Source organism: Pezoporus flaviventris, unplaced genomic scaffold (assembly GCF_033815535.1).
Source record: "Pezoporus flaviventris isolate CSIRO_AGI_PZ_B2104156 unplaced genomic scaffold, CSIRO_AGI_Pfla_v1 ptg000031l, whole genome shotgun sequence".
Classification (NCBI taxonomy): domain Eukaryota; kingdom Metazoa; phylum Chordata; class Aves; order Psittaciformes; family Psittacidae; genus Pezoporus; species Pezoporus flaviventris.
The window spans coordinates 67,593,568-67,616,055 of NW_026892579.1; the positions used below are offsets into that span (position 1 = coordinate 67,593,568).

Consider the following 22,488-nt stretch of genomic DNA (forward strand, 5'->3'; position numbering starts at 1 on the left):
GCCCATAAATACTAATACGAATTGTATGCACAGTCACTTGAATTATACACTAAACCTGCCATTAGAAAATACACTGATGTGGTACCAAGGTAAGTACTGCATTCTTCAGAAATACAAAACACTGTCTTACCTTTTTTTAGGCATGGAAATCTGAACAATTTAACCAGCCCAAAATCATCTCCAGTCACTAGCACTGAGCTGTTGTAATTTCCATCCACAGAGTTGACGTCTGTAACATTAGTGTATTTTGGCCAAATTCCACTCACTTCAGATCCTAACACACAGGTCCATGAGGCCCAGTGAATTCCTTTGACCTCATCTTTGTTAGCTATGTGCTTCCCAGCTGCAAATATAGAAGTGAATAATCAGTTTAGTCATTCATTTTACAGTAAACTCCATTTAATCTATTTTTTCTTTGTCTTCTTACTGTGATTAGTCTTTCAACCTCAATAAGTTAAAAATATTCACAATTTTATTTAAATTACTATAATATTCACATTTCATTCTGAGGATGGTGGGGCGTTGGCACAGGGTGCCCAGAGAAGCTGTGGCTGCCCCATCCCTGGCAGTGTTCAAGGCCAGGTTGGACACAGGGGCTTGGAGCAAGCTGCTCTAGTGGAAGGTGTCCCTGCCCATGGCAGGGGGCTGGAACTGGATGAGCTTTAAGGTCCCTTCAACCCAAACCATTCTACGATTTGTAGTATTTGAGGACATCATACATAAGTTCTACTGCAGCTGCATATAAACAAGCATAAAAACATGTTATGTAAACTCATACAATTTATGCAGAAGTAAATGCAGAGACAGCTTTTACTTAACGCAAGCTGAAGGTGGATATATTCGGTGAACGCTGATTTTCAAAACAAACAGCAGATACTTATGTAAGTCCAGTCAAGAAACTCCCCTTGCAGGTTGTACTATTTCTATTGCATTTTTGTTGTCCTTGTTAAAGCCATACTGAAGTTTACTTTTCCATAACATGAACCACTTGTAAACTTACATGGCATCTTGTAGAACAGTCTCTCTCCTGCCCCATCATTGGTTTGCAAGAATTTACTATCCACAGACCAGTCAATGTGAGTAATAAAACTCATAGATTTGTTGCATTCTCCAATTTTTTTGTACCGCTGAGCCACGGCATAGATATCCACTGGGCCATCATTGGAACCCACAGCAAGGTAAGAGCCATCTGGTGAAAACTTCATTTCATGGATCACTTCTTTGCGATCTTTAATGTGAACCACCTCGGTCATGTCTCTGCAAGAACCAACAGTGAAAGTGTGAACTGTGAACTGCAGACTTGGGAACAGGCAATCATAAATATTTAAGACAAAAATGAAGATAGAAGCACTGAATAATTTGTACAACAAAAAACAGATTGCACTAAAATCATCCTGTTTTTTGAGAAGTTCCTGTTGCTTTCATTGGCTATAAGCATACTTTTACAGCACAAGATAGAAACAGCTTTACCTGTCAATGATGTTCTTAAGTCTATTCACCTAATTTTACCTGTAACATAGTTAGCTGTCTAGTCTAAACTAGACCAGACTTAATTTGGGGGTTTTTGCACAGGCGTCGGAAAACGAGTTCCTTCTTATTTAGAAGGACCATGTTGGAAGACACCCATTTCTCCACATCGACTCCCACATTCTGGGAAGACAGGCAAACAGTTTAGATTAGAGGCTAACAAATAGACTGGCAAAGTTAGATACCATTAATCCCACACACCATGACTAGTTAGCTGGTCATGGTGTGTGGGTCTGGGGTTGCAGCATCACCACTGCCATCACCCACCAATGGAAAAACAGAGAAGTGACAACACCTTGCATGTGTCTTTGACAAAAAATCCAACAGTTACATAGTCTGTTTATATAAATATTCACCTTTCCCTATCAAATTACACTTGATATAGCCCCCTATCAATCAAAGAACCAAAACCTGTAATGCCAACGAATACAGACCAGATTTTTGCAAGCAGGTTTCCCCAAATTCTTAGGTTATGAGGAAAGAATTAAACCTAAATTAAAATAAAATCTTCCCCTGAGTTGACTGAACATGAGCCAAGTCCCAGTTCCATTAATTCAAAAAGACAATCCACACCAGGTTACACATTTGGGCTATAAGAAAATGTTGGGAGGAAGAGCCTTCTGGGGATGTCACGCTGCTGTTACTCTGTATTTTAAGCTTTTAAAATACTTTTCCTTATTTCTGCTTTAATTAATTGTTGGTAGAAACATAAACTTTGTGAAAAGACTCAAATCTGTTTAAAACCTAATAAATCTTGTTAATATTGCTTAAAAATGCTGATACATAGCACTGCTAAAAGCAGAGTCCTGAAAGGAGAATTATCCATAACTGAAGACTGAGATTTCGGAGAGATGCCAATATGAATGGAAAGGTTAGTGTTACAGATGATCAGGATCTTAAAAAGACCTAATAGACTAGGTTTGTTAGAAATTTCTCTTAAAATGGTGACATTCCAGAATGTCAATAACAGCAGAAATTTTGTTAGGAAAATTCTTATTTATTCATAACTATTTTTAACTTCAAAAAATGTCTTGGGAGAAAAAACCCCAAATCAGTTCTTAGCCCTGCTCAGAGCTACCAGTTATTACCAAAAACTGGTAACATAACTATTCCATTAGTCAATATTGCTACTGAGAAGAGCAGCTCATTCTCTGGATCATTCCATAGATCCAGATCATTCCTGGCCAAGAAAAAAGTGAATACAGATTCATATGGCTGAGTTCATGATTCAAAGAAAATGACAACAAAACACATTGGCATCACCCAGTCTTACTGGATCCTGTGCTGCTGATTTGTCACCCCATCAGAAGGTCTGTCACAGGGAAGGAGCAGATGGAAAAGCAATTGCATTGAGGGCCTTATACAAGCAATAATGCTGGTTTTATCATTAACACTCTCCACAAGCTGAGTGATTAATAATGTTAGCTATCACACAAATTAGCAAAGACAAGATTACCGTGAGACGAAGAAGATTAACCTCTGTAGAAAAAATAGTAGTCTTTGAAAAGGATTTTGTATTAACATGAACAGATCATTTAAGTTTTGCTAAAGACATTAAGCAGTAAATTTACAGGAGATTTCACAGATCCTCCATCAGCTACAGGCTTTCTCTCCTATCACTAGTAGTTCGGAATGTTTACAATATATGCTCACCAAACATATGAAGTGATGTTAAGGAAGCAGTAATCTCTTCCAAGAATCAATTAAAATAGCTTGTGTGTTAGGAAATCACACTGTTTTGTTTGGCTGTTTCACTCTTATGGACAACTTTGTGTTTTACCTACTCTTGTGTGTCTTCCATAATAGTATTCCAGACAGAAAATGCCTACTGAGTAAGATGCATTCATACAAAAAGAGGTTTGTCATCTTCTGGGAAAAGGAGAATTCACATGTATCTTACAGCTGATTAAAAATGTCTTTCTATCACCAGTTAGTTTGCCTGGTATCCATTCTTGTGTATGACAGGAAATGAACTGTATGATCAAGGAGATCTGTCTCAAAACTGTTATCTCAGTTATGTACTACTAAAACTACTAATATGAGAAAGTAATGTAAGATTTTCTCCTTGTACCTTACTCGAAGAACAATGAAGGAGCCATCCTTCATTCCGAGTGCTAACTGGGATCCATCTGGACTGAAAGAGACGCTCCGCACCGCTTCTTCCATGTTACAACGGGCTATCAAGGCATGGTCAGCCAGACTCCATAATCTGCATCAAAGCAAATTGGAAGCAGAGCACATTTTTCCTGACTGCACAATATTTCAATAGCATCCAGAGTAAAAACACAAAGTCTAAGTCAGTTGGTAAGGGCCCATTTGCATGCACACCTTGTATTAAGACTTTATAATGAGTTCCTTTCCAAGCATGGAACATATGACTTGAGCATATACACCTACTAAAATGTAGTTTTTAAAACCTCAAAACTCTATTGATCGAGAAGAGAAAGGGGGTGCAGAATGAGTGCCTGAGTCAATACATGGACACAGCATTCTCTAACACTGGCACTGAATGTCTGGGCAAATAATATCAAATGAAGCTTCCACAGACACGTTCAAGTGAAGCACCAGCTTCAGATTCTCTACTGGTCCCAGTTCTAGCAGGAATGGCACCTCAGACTTGAACATGCAGCCTGGTCTACTGGAAGGTGTCCCTGCCCATGACAGGGGTTTGGAACTGCATGACCTTTAAGGTCCCTCCCAGTCCAAACCAGTCTGGGATTCTATGATTCTGTGTACCTGTGACAGAGAAAGAGAAAACAGGGTGAAGCTAAATCACATTATCATTTGGTGCTACCTCTGGACTTTACTTATAAACAAAATAACAAAATATAACAAAGAATATAACAAAAAATGCAGTTTCTGTAGACAGAAAGGGTCAGTTCAGACCAGACTGAAATCTTCACTGAAAGTGAAGGCAACACTCAGAGAACAAAACATTCCAGCCATGGGGAACATCTTGGAACACAACGTCATAACCCTGGATGAAGCAGCAGACAAAACTTTGCTGATTCACTCATTTACATCATCGTAAATAGAGAGAATCAACCAATAAATTATGCTATAAGATAGAGAAAGGCAAACCATATCCCTGTAGTTTTAAGGAATAGAGGGAGTTCCCCTGATCACTACAAGCTGGTTAATCCGATCTCTGTAGAATGGAAGATGTAGAATTAAAGAAAAGAATATTAGAAGTATGGAAGAAATTGCATAAAACCCCTTTTGAGGTAGAAAAATTAAGTCACTAATAGCAATATTTTGAGGACAGCACTGTACATCTGATGTGTTTGTAAAAGATGTATGAATTATTTGAACAGTAGCATATGTGATCATTGGCTGAACTCAAGAAGATGACGGTTTGTCCCAGAAGTGCAATGTGACACTGGATGAAGTCTTACAGCAAGCTTTACAGAAAGAGACAGTCAGGCTGGCTGGAAGATAGCGCTGACATTTCTAGGCACAAGCTTTGGAATAGTGACATTTAATATTCTCGCTAGACACCGGCACAGGAGATGAGAATGCTGATGGGATCTGCTATGGACAGCATGCTGGGAGGCACTGTGAGCCTGGAGATGGATTTATCCTGCTGGAAGAAACAGAGGTTTCCTGATGATGAAACAAACAGACATGGAATGAAACTTAAGCAAAGCCCACACTTTCAGAGCCTTATGTCTAGCACTATGCTGTATGCTCAGTGGAACCGGCAAAAAGGAGGAAGATCTCTTGCTGTTTTTATGATCACTGACAGAGCTGCAGACAGGAGAAGGGAAATCCTGGGTGCTCTTCCAGGAGGTACACCAAAAACAATAGCACACATCTGGCATGTTCCTTATGAATTATCCAAAGAAACTGGAATAAAACCAGGAACAGATGCAGCAAAGGATTAATGGGATGATTAAGAGAATGAAGATTGTATCACATCAAAGATGAACAAAGGAGTTTAATTTTTATACCTTAATGAAACAAAGGCTGGGAGGGGGTAGGATTGCTTCCAAAAAACACATCAGTAAGATAAATGTCAAAGGAGAAACAGTTCAGCTGAGGGACCATGGTGGCACTGGAACAAACAGCATCAACAGAATGTGAATATAGCCTGAGCAAAGGAAGTTTCTGTCCACCCCAGCAGTAACGGCCTTGAAGTAAGAGAAACAGGAGAAAAAAGTAAAGCTAGAGTTTGATAAATTTAGTGAAAGGATTATAGAACTTGACTGAGAAAGGATGGAAATCTGTGACCTGAGCATTTCCTTTCAAGCAGAAACCCTGTGGGCCTTGTCATGGTAAAGTTTTAGGATCAGTCTAGAATCAACTACCCTGAACGATGCCTGTTTCCTCTTAGGCCGAGAGAATTCAAGGGTAAGAAAGAACTTGAAAAGGATGAGAAAGAACTTGAAAAGGCTTCTCTGTTCTTCCTGGGGAACAAAACGGATGTGGGATGCTGAAACTGTTTTCAAAGACAGAACAGAAGTAGGATCAGATGCAAGAATCTCAGCAGCCTTGCGAGGCAGAAGCTGTGAGCCCAACACAATGAGGAACAAACCAGAGAGGATTTGGAAAGATTTCAAAGGATATGTCAGGCTAAAATCTGCCTCCAAACTGTTGCTTTCCCATGAATCACTTTGTCCGATGCATTAGAAGCGTAACTGCAATACATGGCAGCACAAGGAGAATAATTCCAGTGTCTCAAAAACCAAAGAAGCCACTTTTTGAATCAATGGAAGGGTAATTCCAAACATGAGCTTTTTAGTTTTATAAAGAAAAATAAAAGCATTTTGCACACGTGCACCCATTTGTATAAACATCTGACAAAGTAAGAGCCTTATGAAAACAGCAGAAGTATCTATTCTGGCAATACACTTCTGCACACTGTTTTTGGAAGAGTCAGAGAGGTAAACTATTGCCATGTGAGAAGTGTTTGCATTTTCAAATAAGGTGTTTCTGCCATTCTATGACAATTTTCCTCTGCGTTGTTTAAATAACTGACTTTATAAAACCCAGATGGGCTCACGAAGCATCATTTTATTAGCCAGCATTCCAGACTTTCCTGCCACCTCTCTGGTGGGTGAGTTTATTTACTGGAGCACAGACTACAGCCTCCCAGGAGGGTTACTCATACCCTCTTCATCTGCAGAAAAAGCCATAGCTGAGGACAGGAGCTTCACTGCTGCTGTTCCATTCAACTGGCAGAGCAAGGCTCCACACAGAAGTCAGAGGTATAAATATTCAAATGCATTCATATAAAGCCAGGTTTCTAATCAGTCTTCTTACAAATGCAGGAATAGAGAAGGAGACCATTCCAGAAGACAGTGCAGCAGAGAGGTTCTGCCAGAAGAGCAGCTGCTACCTGAGACCCTTCAGGTAGGTGTTTTAGCACCACATTACAAAAAGACCTATGTGAGGTCCACTGAACAAATGTAATGACTGATTCTGTGTGGCTCTTTGCTTTCAGATGAGAATGGTGGTTTTTTCCTGTTGGAAGAGGTGGGAAGCAGGCAGCTTTCCTAGTTGGTATACTTGTGAAGTTTAAAACGCTGTATTCGGCTAGAGCCTTCTCTCAGCTGCATGAGGGAAAGGCTAGAGTAATTCCCTTTAACTTACAGAGGTTCTTTCCATTGAGACATCTCAGACATGAAAATAATCTGGCCCAATAAATATTTTTATTTGTAAAACAATTTAGATTTATATTATATAGCAACACTTCTCAAAATAATGGGATAACCAAAGACTAAGAAAACTGACACAGCACTATAGAAACATTCCTGTCAATGCAATTTTGTTATTGGAGAGGGAGAGAGAAGTAAGATCCATAATCCTTTTATGGACTTTTTTTTATTCCTCACATGAAGCCACAGTATGTAAAAAATACCTCTGTCTGAACTCGAATTCAAACCCCACATTCTCTAGTGCCTCAACTGCTAAATGAATGTGTGATGTAGCACAGTAAAATAACCTGCAATGTTAACAAAACCAGGTATTTTATGCTTGCACATTACTGCTGCCTTTAGACACTTGATAGAATGGCAATGTCCAAAGGCAGCAGTAACATAATAACTATAACAATGATAATAATCATAAGAACACCACTAATGAAGTCTGTATGAGCACAAAGAGCTTGCCTGCAGAGTCTTTCACAGAGGGGCACAAGTTTGTTCTGGCATGATTTGAGCCAGCAGTGCATCTCCCAGCTCCAAGCCAGAGCTATGTTATCACTAACCCAGAGATGAGCCCAAGAAAAGAGATCCAAAGTCTTAGCAAGGCTTATTAGCTTGAGGGCAGCACAATGCTAATCCCAGCTTTGCAGCTTGTTTCAGAACTGGCTTGCATCCCACCAGAACGCAGGCAATATGAACTTCTGTCTGTCTATACATCTGTGCAGATAAACTCAACCAGAAGAGACTACTCATGTGTTTTATGAACTGAAAGAAATCATACTAAGGTGTAGGAAGCAGGGAGATAACATGACTGTGGCGAACAACTGGCAGTTCCATTAGTTTCACACTCTGCGTTTTAATTATGGTTAAAAAGAGATGAGGGATGGCAGGAACAGGAAATCAGTGCAAGTAAAATGAAAGGAAAGGGAAAAAGAAATTCCAGCTGACCAGCCTCAAAGCAGAGGGGAATCATAACGTGGAATCTGAAAGAGCATAAATTAGAAGCTGTATATATGGCAGGGAATTGATTTTTCCCAAGTGGCAGAATCCAGGTGTGTTTCTGAAATAGGTTGCCTGGTTGTCTATAAAACTGAAGAACCCTTTGGAAGCTGCCTGGGCTTGATTTGAAAAGATGCAATCAAATTATCTAGATCAGATGAAAAGCTGCCATCACCCATCTGGCATAGGGTTGGAGAAAAACCTGATGGAGGGCTTAGAAACTAGGATAGTGGGATAGGAGAAAACACTAATGAGGACATCATGGGTACCAGAGCTTGAGATACCAAGCTGCCATGAACCCCACTGTATGCACTGTGCTGCAGGGTAAAGGAAGACCCACAACTTGAGGAAAGACTTGGGAGACCACCACAATAAAGCCAGGTCTCCCACAGATCTCTCCAGTCCCCATGGGTAGTTTTAGCAGCCACGAAAATCTCAGTCTCTTAAATCACAAGTAAATAATTAGTCATGAAGGGCAGTGGCTCTGCCCACTTGAGATAACACACAGCAGCTGTGTGGGTATGGGAGGACATCATTACAGTGGGAATCTTAGTCTAATCTCCAAACTTCACCATAAAGCCTTACTTTATTAAAAAGGCTTAGATTTTAACAGGCACAGGAAAAAGCCAGCCTTGACTTGGTGACAATTTCCACAAATACATCCACAAAATCTGTGCACAAGATTTCAGCTCTCTGCTACAAAGCCCTGAGGCACAAGTGCTACAACTAAACACCTCAAAGATCTTCATCGGGGCACATCAGCACCTTTTCACTAATCTCATTTTGTGGCGTTTTAACTGAATTTGGTTTAGATCAGATTTTCTAACACTCTAGGCTGAGGCAGACTCCTGCTGTGTAAACCACTGGTAAAAGGTATTTAGGTTTTAAGTTTATTGGCAGAAGTGGGAGGTGACCATTCTCTACTGAGATACCTATCCCTGCTGTTCAGAACAGTACTTAGAGCAGAGTAAATAAATCCAGCATGTTTTGAACATCAATTCTGATTACTTTTATACCATGTGTGGAACCCAAATATGAGGGCTGAAGAGAAAAAGCAAAGCTGCTTTTTCCCTCATGAAAAACATGGGGAAAAAAGCTTAATGGGGTCCTAAAATAAAGAGATGACAAATCAATGTGACCAAGAATGAATAAGACAATAAATAAGATCCAGCCTTACCGTACAGATCGATCATCGCTGCCTGTGACTGCTAAAGGCTTCTTTGGATGGACTGCCAGGGCCCAGAGCTCCCCTTCACAATGGCCCTGCATGATCAGCATGGGTTTATCTCTCTCTCTTACTAGCACCTCAAATATCTCACTGTCCTGTGTCCCTGCTAAAAGCCTGTCTGCTTTCCAACAGACACTTCGGATGGACAGACCTGACAGGGGACAGAATAGTCTTAGATTAATAGCAATGACAAGACAAAGTGGTAGTACAGTGAAGATCATTGAGACTTCAAGAGTTAATTTACAGCCACTGTTATGTTTTCACACTGAAGTCTTATAACACATCACAGCTGATTAAAGTCTCAAACCAGTTCTGTTAAATCATCCTAATTTACAGAGGAAGAGAAAATCTCAGTCCTAGGAAGGTGCTGAGCACCTAATATTGCTGCTGTCAGCTCCTCAAAGGATCAAGCTCTCATGCTTTGTGTAAACCTTGGGAATTTACTTTAAATAGCAATTCAATTTCACATGATTTAAAACTGTAAAGTTTAGATGAGGCAAGGTTCCTGTGACTGAAGCTGGTTTTGTTCCTTTCCTCACTACTTTCCTTTTTTCACATTTAAATACAATGTTGAATACGTTTTAGTGGTGAATCTAAATGGTTCGTGCCTGTGCTACCACACTTTAGTCCCAGCTGACTGTTAAAAAATAAACCAAAACACCCCAAAAAGCCCCTGGCCAACAGAATCTTGCTTTGCATAACTTTTACAACTTGATCTTATTCCACAAATCTGATCCTAACTTTGCAGGTGGAATGTTACTAACTTAGGCTTAGAAACAGCCTCTTAGCAGGCTGAGCAGTTTGACAGCATCCTCTGGTTGACTCCCTGCAGGGTTTCTTTTCTGTTCCAGGATATGAAAATTAAAGTCTGGGTAATGGCTCTGGATGCTGTGAAATGTGAATGAATAACAACTCCATTAGTCATGTAGGCAAGGTCAACCACATCATCATTTGAACATCTTTTGGAACCAAATGCACAATGCAATTAACTGATGGTCACAAATAAAATATATTCATTGTAGGCATTTTGTGTCATCTCTCGAGAAAGACAAATTAATCTTCACTTACTGTCTTGTCCGTTTCCAAAAGGTCCATTGACCTTTTGATAGTCATTTTGTGACTTAGCTAAATTTACATTGAAGTTATGACTTGTATGTTCTTGAGACATACGAAAGGTTACACACACAATGAAGTTTAGATGTTAAGTGGGAAATGGGTATTGTTAAGTTTGAGAATACAAAGTACATCTTTTATGTGGAAAAGGTAATGTTTAATGTGACATACTGCACATAAAGATATCTATTGTCAGAATTTTTTACTAATACATGTATATTTTACATATAAAAGCCAAGCCTATGGTCAGATTGTTACTGCTGATGCAGCCCATTTAAAAAGTGGTTAGTGTCCTTCAGTATGGGATGACTGATGAATGAGTACATGGGAGGCTGTGAAGTCTTCCTGGTACCCTAGAAAGACATTTTAAGTTTGAAAGCTGATGCCTTTGCAACCTGCTGTAGCAGAAGGTGTCCCTGCCCATTGCAGGGGGTTGGAACTGGCAGAGCTTTAAGGTTCCCTTCAACCCAAACCAGTCTGTGATTCTGACATAAGGTCATAGGTAAGCAGTTAAGGCCGATTCTATTGCTTAAAGTTACAAATGTGCTTAAACTAAATTCTTTACTACTTTTGCCATGTAAGAAAGCAAAAGCCTCTATTGATTGTCTCTCAGCAATATAGCTGCTGTCACAGTGCCTGCTTCTACCCATCTGCTCTCATCTGTATATTCTGTATTCTGTAGCATTTAGGAGATGGTAGAAATAACGGCATTAAGTTAGAATCACTCCATAGCATTAGGATTCACCTTCAATAAGCCATTCCTTCGTTTAACTTCGATCAAGACCAAAATCACTTCTTAGGCAACCTGTAGAGGGATAGCTAGGTGTTTTCTGATGACAATGTGCTAGAAGATGACACCTTTATGAATACATTAAAGCTCTGTAATGTAAGTTATAAGTTTGAAGTAATAACTTGCCACAGAAGATAACTACAGTCCATTAAAAGTAACTGATAGCAGCTAAAGTCTGCTTTGTGCTGTGTGTGGACACATCCCAAGCAATGGCGAGAGCAGTAAGATTGCTTCTACTGTGGTCTCACAAATGCAGGGGACGAAGCGATTCTCCCTTTCAGAATCTCTTCACAAAGACCTGAGGATGTTGAAGATGCATGTATCATGCGTGAGCACTGCTTTCCCTATGCTTCCCTTCATATATGTTATTCTGACTTCTATTAGGAACAGACTGCTTGCAAGACTGGCGTTATCCAGAATGACCTGTCTCACCCACGTGTACAGGCTTATTTCTCCTCAATTTTTACAAGGCATTTCTAAACTGATCAAACCTGCTGTAGATCATAAGGTACTGCCACTGTTTCCTAGAAATGAGTGTTAGACATTATGACTCTAACTACTCTATGATTCGGGCCACAAAAAATGACATCAAGCCAGAACTACAAAGGGAGTACCAGCCTGGTGCCTCCAACAACGTTCTGGAGGGCTAAATTCTGGTTTACACTGCACAAGGCAAACTGGTGGAGCAGCAGCCAGCTAAGGCTGTGCAGTTTGCTTGCTGGATGAGCCTAGACCTTGCAAACCTATGCATTTTACAAGCATTAGGATCATCAGCTCATTTGGTTTACAGCAAAAAAATAAACAGAATGAGCTTGTTACCAGATCACAGCCAAAATGTCCATAATTGACAGAGTAGATTTTACCCTTTTTAGTGGCATCTTGACTATTTCAATGGTAATTTTCATATGAAAACTAGGTCTAAAAACATAAGTGGAGAAGCAGGGGAAATTAACAATTACCATTGCAAAGTTAGCTACCAAAAGTGTATAAAGCCTAGTGCAAACCAGCAGACAGACTGCTCTATTTTCAATCCAGACAGATGTGTAGAATTCCCAGAAGACTAAGATCTTGTTAAAGCATGCTCTACAACCTATAGAGATTATAAATGCTCTGAGAGTCTAATCATAAAACCAAGTGATTACTAAGCTCATAGGAAGCATGAGTAGGTACAACAAATATGATGGTCAAGAAGTAGTAACTTTCTATGTATTAATATTCCAAGTGCTACAATTCCAGACGGACCTAATGGAGTGCTCAGATGGTCAGCAGCTTTGACTTATCAGGTTCCAGAAATCTCAATTAGTTAAATGAATTGCAATTAATTAAGTTAAAGATTGGCTAATTTCATTATCTTATCTTCTTGTGTTTAATTAGTTTTTGTTTATCTTCTTGTATGTGCATGGTGGGGAGCAGCACCTATAAGCATCCTCCTGTTTATTCTATGGCACATGGATAACTCTTCAGGCCACATCATTGTCAGAGAAAAGAGGGATCTCAAAAGTTAATGCAGTCATTAAGTAAAAACCCAGCAGTATGCAGACATTTATGCTTCAAATTAAATTGTACCCATTATCAAGATGTGTGAAAACCATTAAAGTAATAGCTTGTTACCTTTGTATCCTTGTTCAGTCTCCCTGAGATCAATTTTAGTAATTGGTTTGAAATCAGTGTCCCATAACCGAATGCAACCATCTCTCCCTCCAGTGGCAAAACCTTCCTCACAAGCATACATACTAAAAATTCCAGCCTGTTAACCAACAGTATAACAAGTTTTAATGCTCTTTACAATCAAAATAAACACACAAAGCAAATGTTTATGGACAGACTCTTGTTCAAGGCTAGAAACTGCTAGGCAGCAAAATGGTGTTCATCCAGAAAGCCAAACAGCAAACACAGGGGGATGCTTTTCTTTCAAGTGCTCCCACTTCAGTGGCTGATGTAGGGATTTTTGTACAAACAGCAGAGACATAGAACTTTAAATCTGATTTAGTTAATATTGCTACGAGGAGCATTAAATAAATAATGGAACACTTAAAATAAATAGTTACCCAGAATAAGCAAAACCAAGCAAACAAGCCACACAAATATTCTTACAGGTGTGGAGGTGACTGAGATATTCTTTCATGATTTCAGTTCAGACATCAGCTGGAATCTGACAGGAACTGAAAGAGTGTCAATTCATTCTCTTCTCTGAAAGGCAAGTTTCTGTTACAGTCTGAATTTCTTCCTCACTAGTGACAAGGCCTTGTGATTGATGACTGCGCTGTACTACACTGTAATAGCTCATGGAATGAATGCTGATTCAGTGCTCTATTAGGAAAGCCTCTTGGTTAGGAGACAAGCTGAACTGCATGGAAATTAATAAAATGACAAGAACACCTGTGTTTTCAAAGTGTTTTTGTTCAATGTCTTAATAAATTAGTATTGGAAATTGGGCAAGAGAATGCATATTAGCCATAATTTATAAGAATGAAACTGGACACTATATACAAAGAGATTCTATTTAATCATTCTAACGGATCTAAATGAAGTTCTGCAAACAAAAGTTCTGCAAATATACTACAGAACATACAAATATACTGTTTGCCAAAGGTATTTCCATGTTACTGCAGTTGCACATTACCACAACCTGGCAATTACACAACAGTTCTGCAGGTAGGATGTCCCACTGACTGCTTTCCTAGATGAGGGATTATGTCTATAAATAGCAACTACTCTCCTGAACACTTAGATCTGATTTGAAGAGCTACTATGAATCTTGATGCACTGTCAGCATAACTGATTTGGGAGGTCAGAACAAACTGTTAAGTTTGCAGTCCTCTTTCTAGAAAGGTTTTAGAGGCAAACTATAGTGACAACCGTTAGATTTCACATCACTTTTCCTTTTGTTCCAAACCCCCATGCTGGAATGCAGTTAGCCACAATCATGTTTAAAACAGGGGTAGCCCTCAAATACATTTGAAACAAGATCTGAAAATCCTGCTGTGCCTTTGCTGCAGCAGCAAAGACATCAATTTGCTATATTAGACTGGTTAGGAACCTAACATGATTCTACACATCCCCCTTTCTTAGTAATTACAAATGCTCCAAACTGGGGGGGGGGGGCGTGGAATGAAGCCAGTTGGAGTAAACAGCCTTTGGAATGTGACTGGAGTGCAATTTGCAGATTAAACAGATTTACTTCACATTGAAGCTTTTATGTAGAGTCAGTCTTCAGCGCTGGGAATTTTAGGAGTAAAATTCTATTTAAAATCAGATCATTTGCTTACCAACTATTTTTAAGTAAACTGATCGTAACTAAAGCTACTCAATCTGTGAAACTTTAGATTTAGAAACGTCCCTTCAGATTTAGTCTGCTCGGTTAAATCAATGCTATAAATATCAGCAGTTCTGCCAATATCAGTTTCAGCCCTAGCATCTGTTGACAATACATGAAGTATAACATTACATATAAGTTCTTAATTGATGAGCAGTCTTAAGACATTCTTCTGGCCTGAAACAGAAGATCATCTTTGCAGATGAGCCTTCAAGAAGTTTTGCCATTCAACAAACAGTTCACTTCAGGAAATGATGTTAAAACCATGACTTACACTATGTGCTCCTTGAATTGTGCGGACTAAGTTTAGCCCTTTCCAAACATAGATGTCTCCATTTAAAGCACCAGAGTATGTGATATCTTCTTTTGCACATGCCAAACAAAGGATAGTTTGGAGATCTCCTGTTTTACCAAATATTCCTCTCTTTGCTGTCAGTGCATTTCCGCACAACGTCCAAAACTGTGAAATAGAAATGGCAGATTAGGAAAAACTTCTTCAGAATATCTGTTTGCTCATATTAATGTGCAGATCTCACAGACGTACATCCTGGACGGACACTTACATGACTCCTGCAGTCCCATCATAATTCCCATTACTCCAAAACCTTCCCACCTACCATGGACGCCCCCAGGCGAGTGCAGTAAGTCCAAGAAGAGAGCAAAATGATCAAACTGAGCAAGTGAGGCACAGTTCTGACTCACTCTTGCTACACTTCCCTTCTCATTACCTCACTACCTTTTATCATGTTTTGCTGGGGGCATCTGTCAATGCACACTTTTTAAAGCCAGGAATGTGCCGCTTCTCTGGTCTGCAAAACTCAACATACAGCTACGGCTCTGAAGTGATAAAATACTTTATTTTAAAGAACTTATGTGCCTGAAGCAGACATTTCTGCCCTTTTCCGGTGCGCTGAGATAGGTCCTTCAAATATAGTCACATTTACGAAGAAACCATCTGTTGGATGGAGACTGCAAATGCTTGTACGTGAAACACCTCTCTCTGACAAGTGTACTACGTTCTCTAAGTGTGGAATGGTGACTTTCTTGACTTCTCCACAGACATAGATCCTGCAGAAAAGAATGTAAGACTGACCGTAAGAGACAAGAGAATACACAGTTTGCCTTAGAAGGGTGTCTTTAGTGGTAAGCTATAAATACCACATTATTTCTTTCTGAATCAGAGTGCCCCTTTTTGTTGTAAAAACACAATTTAGCAAGCAGAGACAGTGGTTTGTGCTCTCTGTTCCCCCCAAGGATGAGAGATTCCAGGGAAGGCAGAGTAAAGAGAATGTCAATTAGATGTGTAAGAGAAGTGCTGAAATACCCAGGCCTGCAGGCACTGGGGTGTTCTGGACACACGCAGAGACAGAGGAAATCTATGTGGTGTAGCACAGTCCTGTCTGGACTTGCCAGCTCAGCTCTTTATAGCTGAGATCTATGCTCTGTGGTCCATTGCACTGAAGAGATACAGTCAGGGACTGGACAGGAATATTGAAGTGCCTGACACAGATGCATAATGCCTGTCTCATTCCCACTTTATATGCCTACATCTTTTCATGGCTTTAAGATGAATTTTTAGGTCTTTCTCTTTGTCCTTCTATAAAATTCCTATAAAGCAGAATTCCATAAAATCCTTGGATGACGCATTCTTATTTCAGATCTTTCTTTATTTCTAATTCACCTACATTTTCCTTTTGCCTCTTAATAAGCCAGTTTATGAGAAGTCAGTGGGAATACTTCCTCTATGGCTTGCTTTCTGTGAGCAAAACATATGCTCTCCTCACTTCTGGTTAGCTGCAGCAGAACAAGAGACCAGATAGCCGTGTTAGGAAAGGGGTGGAGGGAGGATCTTGGGCTCAGCGTGTGATTCCTTAGCACCCTTAGCTCCCAGGCTTTACCACACCTAATACCTGCTCAGCCAAAGGAGCCAACAGAACTGAAATGCTAAAGGAATAAATGGCACTATTCCCAAGTCCTAGTGCCATTCTCACAGTGACACAATTACTTCAGAGCTGTTCTTTTCCTTTGTTGCAAGTTAATTATCATGTTCTCACAGTCTTACAATGAATGGCGAGTATACAGACTACTGTTTGAGCATCACTGGAGGGGAACATCGAATCATTTCCCATCCACAGTTATTTACTGGGGTTTTGCATGCCTCTATCTATATGTATTTACTTTGCCTGGTGTGATGCATTTCACGGCAATTATGGCCGTTTTAAACAGAATACAGGTGCCAAACAAAGGCAGGTTTTGGAAAACAGCTTGCAGAATACAACAGATGGTATCACTGCTGCCAAGCCCACCCACAGTTTGAAAGCAGTGGTGGTTTTAAGGGCACGAGCTTCTCACTAACCAGAGCTAGAGATATTAACTGGTTTCCTAAACTTCTAGTTAAGCTCTTCCCACCCCAGTCATGTGAAATAATTGCCATCTGTTAGGAAAGCTTTTGATGAGACAGGAGAAAAATAGAAACCTGCAGGGAATATTGGCAAACAGAAGGATTTCTTTCACAGGCACGAGGATGTTTTATCCTAAATTTACAGTATATACCTAGGTTCATATTTAAATTGCCAGGACAAGTGACTTAGAGTGAGCAAAAAGTGGACACTACTTGTCTGTTCATCTCTCAGGTCTTGCTTACCTTCCCTGTGGTATTCCTACAAGTACCAGCAGCATGACTGGCCAAACAGCAGTTCGTTTAATCCATACTTTAACTTCATTCTTCCTGTACCTGCTCGGTGACCCTTTGTGATGCTCAGTGAGAGAAATCGCTACAGGCTGAGACAATTCTGAGCCAACTGAAGTGGAATGGAGAGGGCAGAGAACCCCAAAATGACAAGTATGTAATGAGGAAAATGACCTCAAATGATCTTGTTAAGTGGATCTGCACCTCAGCCTCTGCTGAGTGCCTAAACTGGCTTCAAAGAAAGTGTTGCTAAAAGTTCACAGAGTAAAGACAGAAAAATATATATATGATAGTTTTTTATGTTTAAAACCCTGATCATATAATAGAACAAATTTCTTTTGTGGCATTTATTTTCCTTTTAATGATTAAACAGTAAAAAGTGTTTACCTTTATGTGTTTTACTCCACAGCTGACAATTCTATTTGGTTGATATTGATCCCAGGAGATATCAAATATCTGTTAAGAAACACAGTAAGCTGATAATTCAAATTATAGAGTAATTGCATCTAGGCTCAGTTTGCTTTTGCCAATATTTAGGCATCATTTCTGCTCCAACATATTGCTAACAATGAAAGAACACCATTTAGGTAAAGATTAAAGCAAATATGTAGGCTTCCTCACAGAGTCCTGTCAGCACACCTCATTTCTGCCTTTGTATACCAATGTATTCCAGCTCCAAGATGTTATTGAATAAACACTATTCACTGTGTCAAGTAAAGTGGGAATTAATGGTGTGATTAGGGATGAAAAACTGGTGCATTTATCTTTATACATTAATTTAGGTAGAAGGTACAGTATCTAATTTAACCTGATTACCAAAGACCCCGGTGACAAAATGGGTGAATAATGTTCATCTGACTTGATCTACAGAGTTAAAATTGAATTCTTCATTTTGATTAGTCTCACATTTGTATTTATAACAGTATGCACTAAAAAATGAAGTAAAAGGTCCTGTGTAGCTTACCAGAACAAACTCACAGTGTATTCTGTGGCTATGGGATTATGCCAACTGAGAATGACTCTATAAGGTATGGAAACAAAAAGGCTGTATTTTGGCCCACATTTCCAACAGCTTGTCGGTTTTAGACTTTGTACCTCTGGCATTCAGCTTTTCAATGTCCAAGCTGAAAACCCACGAGGTTCCACAACCATTAGTTACTTCAGGAAATGTAGGCCTGTACAGAAAGACAATGGGACTTTTTGCTGCTTGTAGCTCTTCAGCTATTAAGTATAAATCACGAGAGAATTCTCATCAGTTTACACAAACATATTGTTTTAAGCTTACTCATCAACCATTTTATACACCAGGAAGCACTGTCTTCCTATGGAATATTTATCTTCTTTTTCATCAGGATTCACGCTAGTTCAAGTATTATTTGTTTAGAAGTTTTAGAACACACAAGATATTTCACCCTCAGAAATGTCTTACGACTCCTGTACACTAAATCATTGGAATCTGTGGCCCAATTAGAGATGCATTCTTCCCCACTCCCTCTTCAGTGCAAAATACCTCTTTGCTGGTTGTGAAAGTCTACTAGGATACTAAGATTTTAGTGTTTCTTGCCTGTCCTGGGTCTTCTGCTAATTCAGAACCTGATCTTGGACCTACTGAGCTCAGTAGCAAAACTTCCACTGATGTGACTGGGAAATTAATCAGTTCTGAAACAGAAATTTGAATGAGGACTAAGATTCTGTCGTGTTATTAACTTTTTAAGTAAAAATGAACCACCAGATCTATTCAGATGACACACAAGATGCAGGTAGACTGTATGCATACACAGACTGCAAGGAAGGATTTAGTCTGCTGCTTTGCATTTATGGGTACTCCGTCATGTGTAATAAAACATCATAAAGCTCAATATTATAAGATTCAAGCACGTTATAATATCATAACAAGGTTAGAATTTGTCAGAATGTGTCATTAATTTATTTTAAGGTACACATCCTTGTGCTTTTATATGTTGAGGTGGTATTTTGCTTATGCTAAACCTGTTAAAACATTTCCTAATCCTGAATAATGTTCAAAACTCAAACCTCTTCAGGTCTCATACATATTGAAGTTAAGATCCTTTATCTGAGGTTAATAGACAGAAAAGGACTATTTATCTAAATTACGTTTCTCCTACAGGTAACTGTCTAAAGCAAAAAGAAACCAGAGCTAATTAAACTTTCCCTCAGGATAAACTGTCTTTTGGACATATTCAGAAAGAAGATGATCTTCGTCCATTGAACTAGCACTTCACATCTCATGTAGAGAGCTATAAATCATCCTAATCAGTGTATAGTTGCAAAGTGTTTCCTCCCTAAGCTTAGTAAACAGCCCAAGAATCCGTCGTCTGCCTCTTTTACTAACACAGTGCTTTATGCTACTTCTGGCATAATGAGAAGAAATAAATACCTTGGTCAGGATTTTAAAAGCCAGGCAGAATGACCCAAATTATCTTTGCATTAACCTGATACAAAGAAAAATGCTTTTTAAAACACAAGGCACAATTCAATTCATACAATTACCCTGTCTGAATGGCCTGTAGCTGTCGCCAGTAGTTTTCCTCTCTTCCAGTCCCAAATACACACTGTGTTTTTGGCATCCAGTCCCACTGAAGCTAAACGCTAAGGAAAAACAACAGTAATCCAGTTAGCAGAAAACCAGCTCAAAGATCTCTTTACTGTAGTTCCGATGATTATGCATACAAATTGATTTTCCCAACATGTGACTTGGGGTGAACTAAATGGGAACCTTCGAGATACTCATATTTAACATTTACTCACTGCAGAAAGTGCCAAAATGTCAAATCTAGTCCAAAAAGTCAGGTTTTAATCTTGGGTTACTGATGTCTCAAGTACAATTCTTACCAGGAAACACTTGATGTGCTTGTTTCAGGTGCACACCATGGTAGCATTTTGATTTCTTAATCTGATAATGAAAGTGAATGGGGAATAAAAGCACTTGCTATTTCCGACTACAGTTTTGTTCATTGTGCTCATTTTGTGGAGCTTTAGAATCACAATTAGATACACTTTTACTGATTGCCTTCTCCATAGCTTAGTATCGCAAAATACCAATTAAAGTAATTAAAATTATTACTTGCCAAATTAAAGTTATTAATTAAAATTATTATTAATTATTCAGCAATTAAAGTAACTAATTATTTTAATACTTTCATATCTCAGTAATACAAGAAAAAAAAAAAAGAGCAGAATAAAATGGAAGGGAAAATCTGGAGGGGAGGAGGTGGGCTGCATGCACTAGCAAAGCACCCAAAGATCAGTGGTTATCACAGAGGTTGTAGGTTCTCTTCCAGCGACTGTGCACACTATGTCCAGCATTACATGATTTCCCCTAGAGCTTCCTAAGAGGTGAGAGGGCTCACCTGGGCTTTGCAGCCCAGAGATGGTAGAACTGGGTTCATTATATGTACCAGTGCAAAGACTAAGCTAGTGCCAAATGTACTTCATCTGTACATACTGGATGTGATGCCAAGGTGTGTTGTATAGGGATATATAACGTATGTTCGACATATATTAGTAAAAAGAATGTGCCTGAGTGACTGGGAAGACAAGAGACTATTTTCATGGGAAACAATGTAGTAGCTCAGCAACGGGACTTCTTAAACAGAGTTGTATCTGTGGTGTCTGTGTTGCCTGTCCCTTGTTCTTCTCACTGTCCTGCCTAATAACTTCATCTCACAAGGAAGTATCAGTCCAACTGAAGCTCCACAGCATTTTGCTCAGTTATAGGAAATCCTGCAATTCAAGACCATGCAATAGATGAAACCTTTCTTTTTGCCTCAAAGATAAGCAGATGAACCTTCTGGTCCAGATGGATCTATGTTTCAGAGATAACACCAACCAGATCTTTTCCTTGAAGATTTGCTTCAAGAAGATGACTTGCAAACTTCATCCCTTCAACTGGATTTCCTTCAACTGAATGTCCACTGTTTTTGGCTCAAATTTTCAATAGGCAAATTGTTTAAAGTCTGGAGGCATATTTGATAATACAAAAGGACTGAGCCAGCAAAGAAAACAGGTACAATCACTAGAGACTGCCCTAAAATGCTGTATTAGAAGAAACGCTCACTGCAATAAGGCCAACAACTACTGCACAACTGAGAGAAAAGATCATCATTCATAAAGAAACACAAGGTTCCAGTTTTCACTCTGTAGCAAAATAATTCAGACACCAGGTACTCCATGCCTTTTCACACCATTTCTAAGTGTAAAAACAGAGAATACATCTTCCTTCTTAAGGGAGCCACTATCAAAAGCCCCTGGTCTAAATGCAGTGGATATTACAAGCACCCTTCACTGTCCCCTCAGTAGTTATAATTCTTTTATTTCAGAGCAATGAAAGAGATCTTCTCAGACTTTGGTTGTATGAGAGCTGACAGCAGGCATTATGTCGAAGGCAATATTTGAACTCTGCCTAGTGAGTAATGTATAAACCAACCAATATCCTACCAGCAAATGTACTAAGCAATATGGTATTAATGAAAACCAAAACCAACAAACCCCAAACAATAAAAAACCAAACCAACAAACCAAACAACAAGCCAAAACCCTATTTACAGACTTATTCCACAAGTTCCTCTGAGCCCAGTCTACTTTTATATTGTCTTTCACTGGAATAAAAATGTCTCAGGTCTTATTAAATCAGACTGCATGAGAATATGCTGCAGGAACCCACTAGGCACCAAGTAGTCAGAAGACTTTATTACAATATAGAATCACAGAATCAACCAGGTTGGAAAAGCCCTTTAAGCTCACCCAGTCCAACCATTCCCAGCAGTGCCAAGGCCACCACTAACCCATGGCACTGAGGCCTCGTCTCCATGGGGTGTGAACCCTTGTAGGGACGGTGACTGCAGCCCTGCCCTGGACAGCCTGTTCCAATGCCTGAGCACAGACTGTCTGAAGACTCTTCATATGTGAGTCTCTGCAATGGTAGGTAAAGGTAGGTTCAAAATTTGATGTTCTATCACTAGATGCGAATGAACCCCCAAGTTTTTCTCTCTCAGATGTGTCCTGAATATCTGCATTTAACCTTGGACAACACGCTTGGTTATTAGCCATATGGTAAAGAATGAAAAAGAAATCAAATATAGGAAAGAATAATCTTGCTCCTGCCAGTTACCAGCATAAAAATCTTACTTTCCAGAAAGGCCTATTATTGTAGAAAAGGAA

General features: G+C 39.4%; 1 protein-coding gene across 7 annotated transcripts in view; it reads right to left on the minus strand.

Annotated features, from left to right (window-relative positions):
* The window catches only part of EML6 (EMAP like 6), a 120,735-nt gene that overhangs the window by 55,856 nt on the left and 42,391 nt on the right, over positions 1-22,488 (minus strand). For all 7 annotated transcript variants that reach the window (XR_009744758.1, XR_009744759.1, XR_009744760.1 and 4 more), the window contains exons 3-10: positions 19,819-19,917; positions 17,695-17,763; positions 14,893-15,078; positions 12,914-13,049; positions 9,349-9,550; positions 3,599-3,736; positions 1,001-1,257; positions 131-343 (exon numbers count right to left, since the gene is read on the minus strand). Coding sequence is in view for 4 of the 7 variants with exons in the window: in XM_061461697.1 (XP_061317681.1) it covers positions 131-343; positions 1,001-1,257; positions 3,599-3,736; positions 9,349-9,550; positions 12,914-13,049; positions 14,893-15,078; positions 17,695-17,763; positions 19,819-19,917 (1,300 nt within the window). In the remaining 3 variants the exon portion in view is untranslated. The remainder of the gene's footprint in view (positions 1-130; positions 344-1,000; positions 1,258-3,598; positions 3,737-9,348; positions 9,551-12,913; positions 13,050-14,892; positions 15,079-17,694; positions 17,764-19,818; positions 19,918-22,488) is intronic.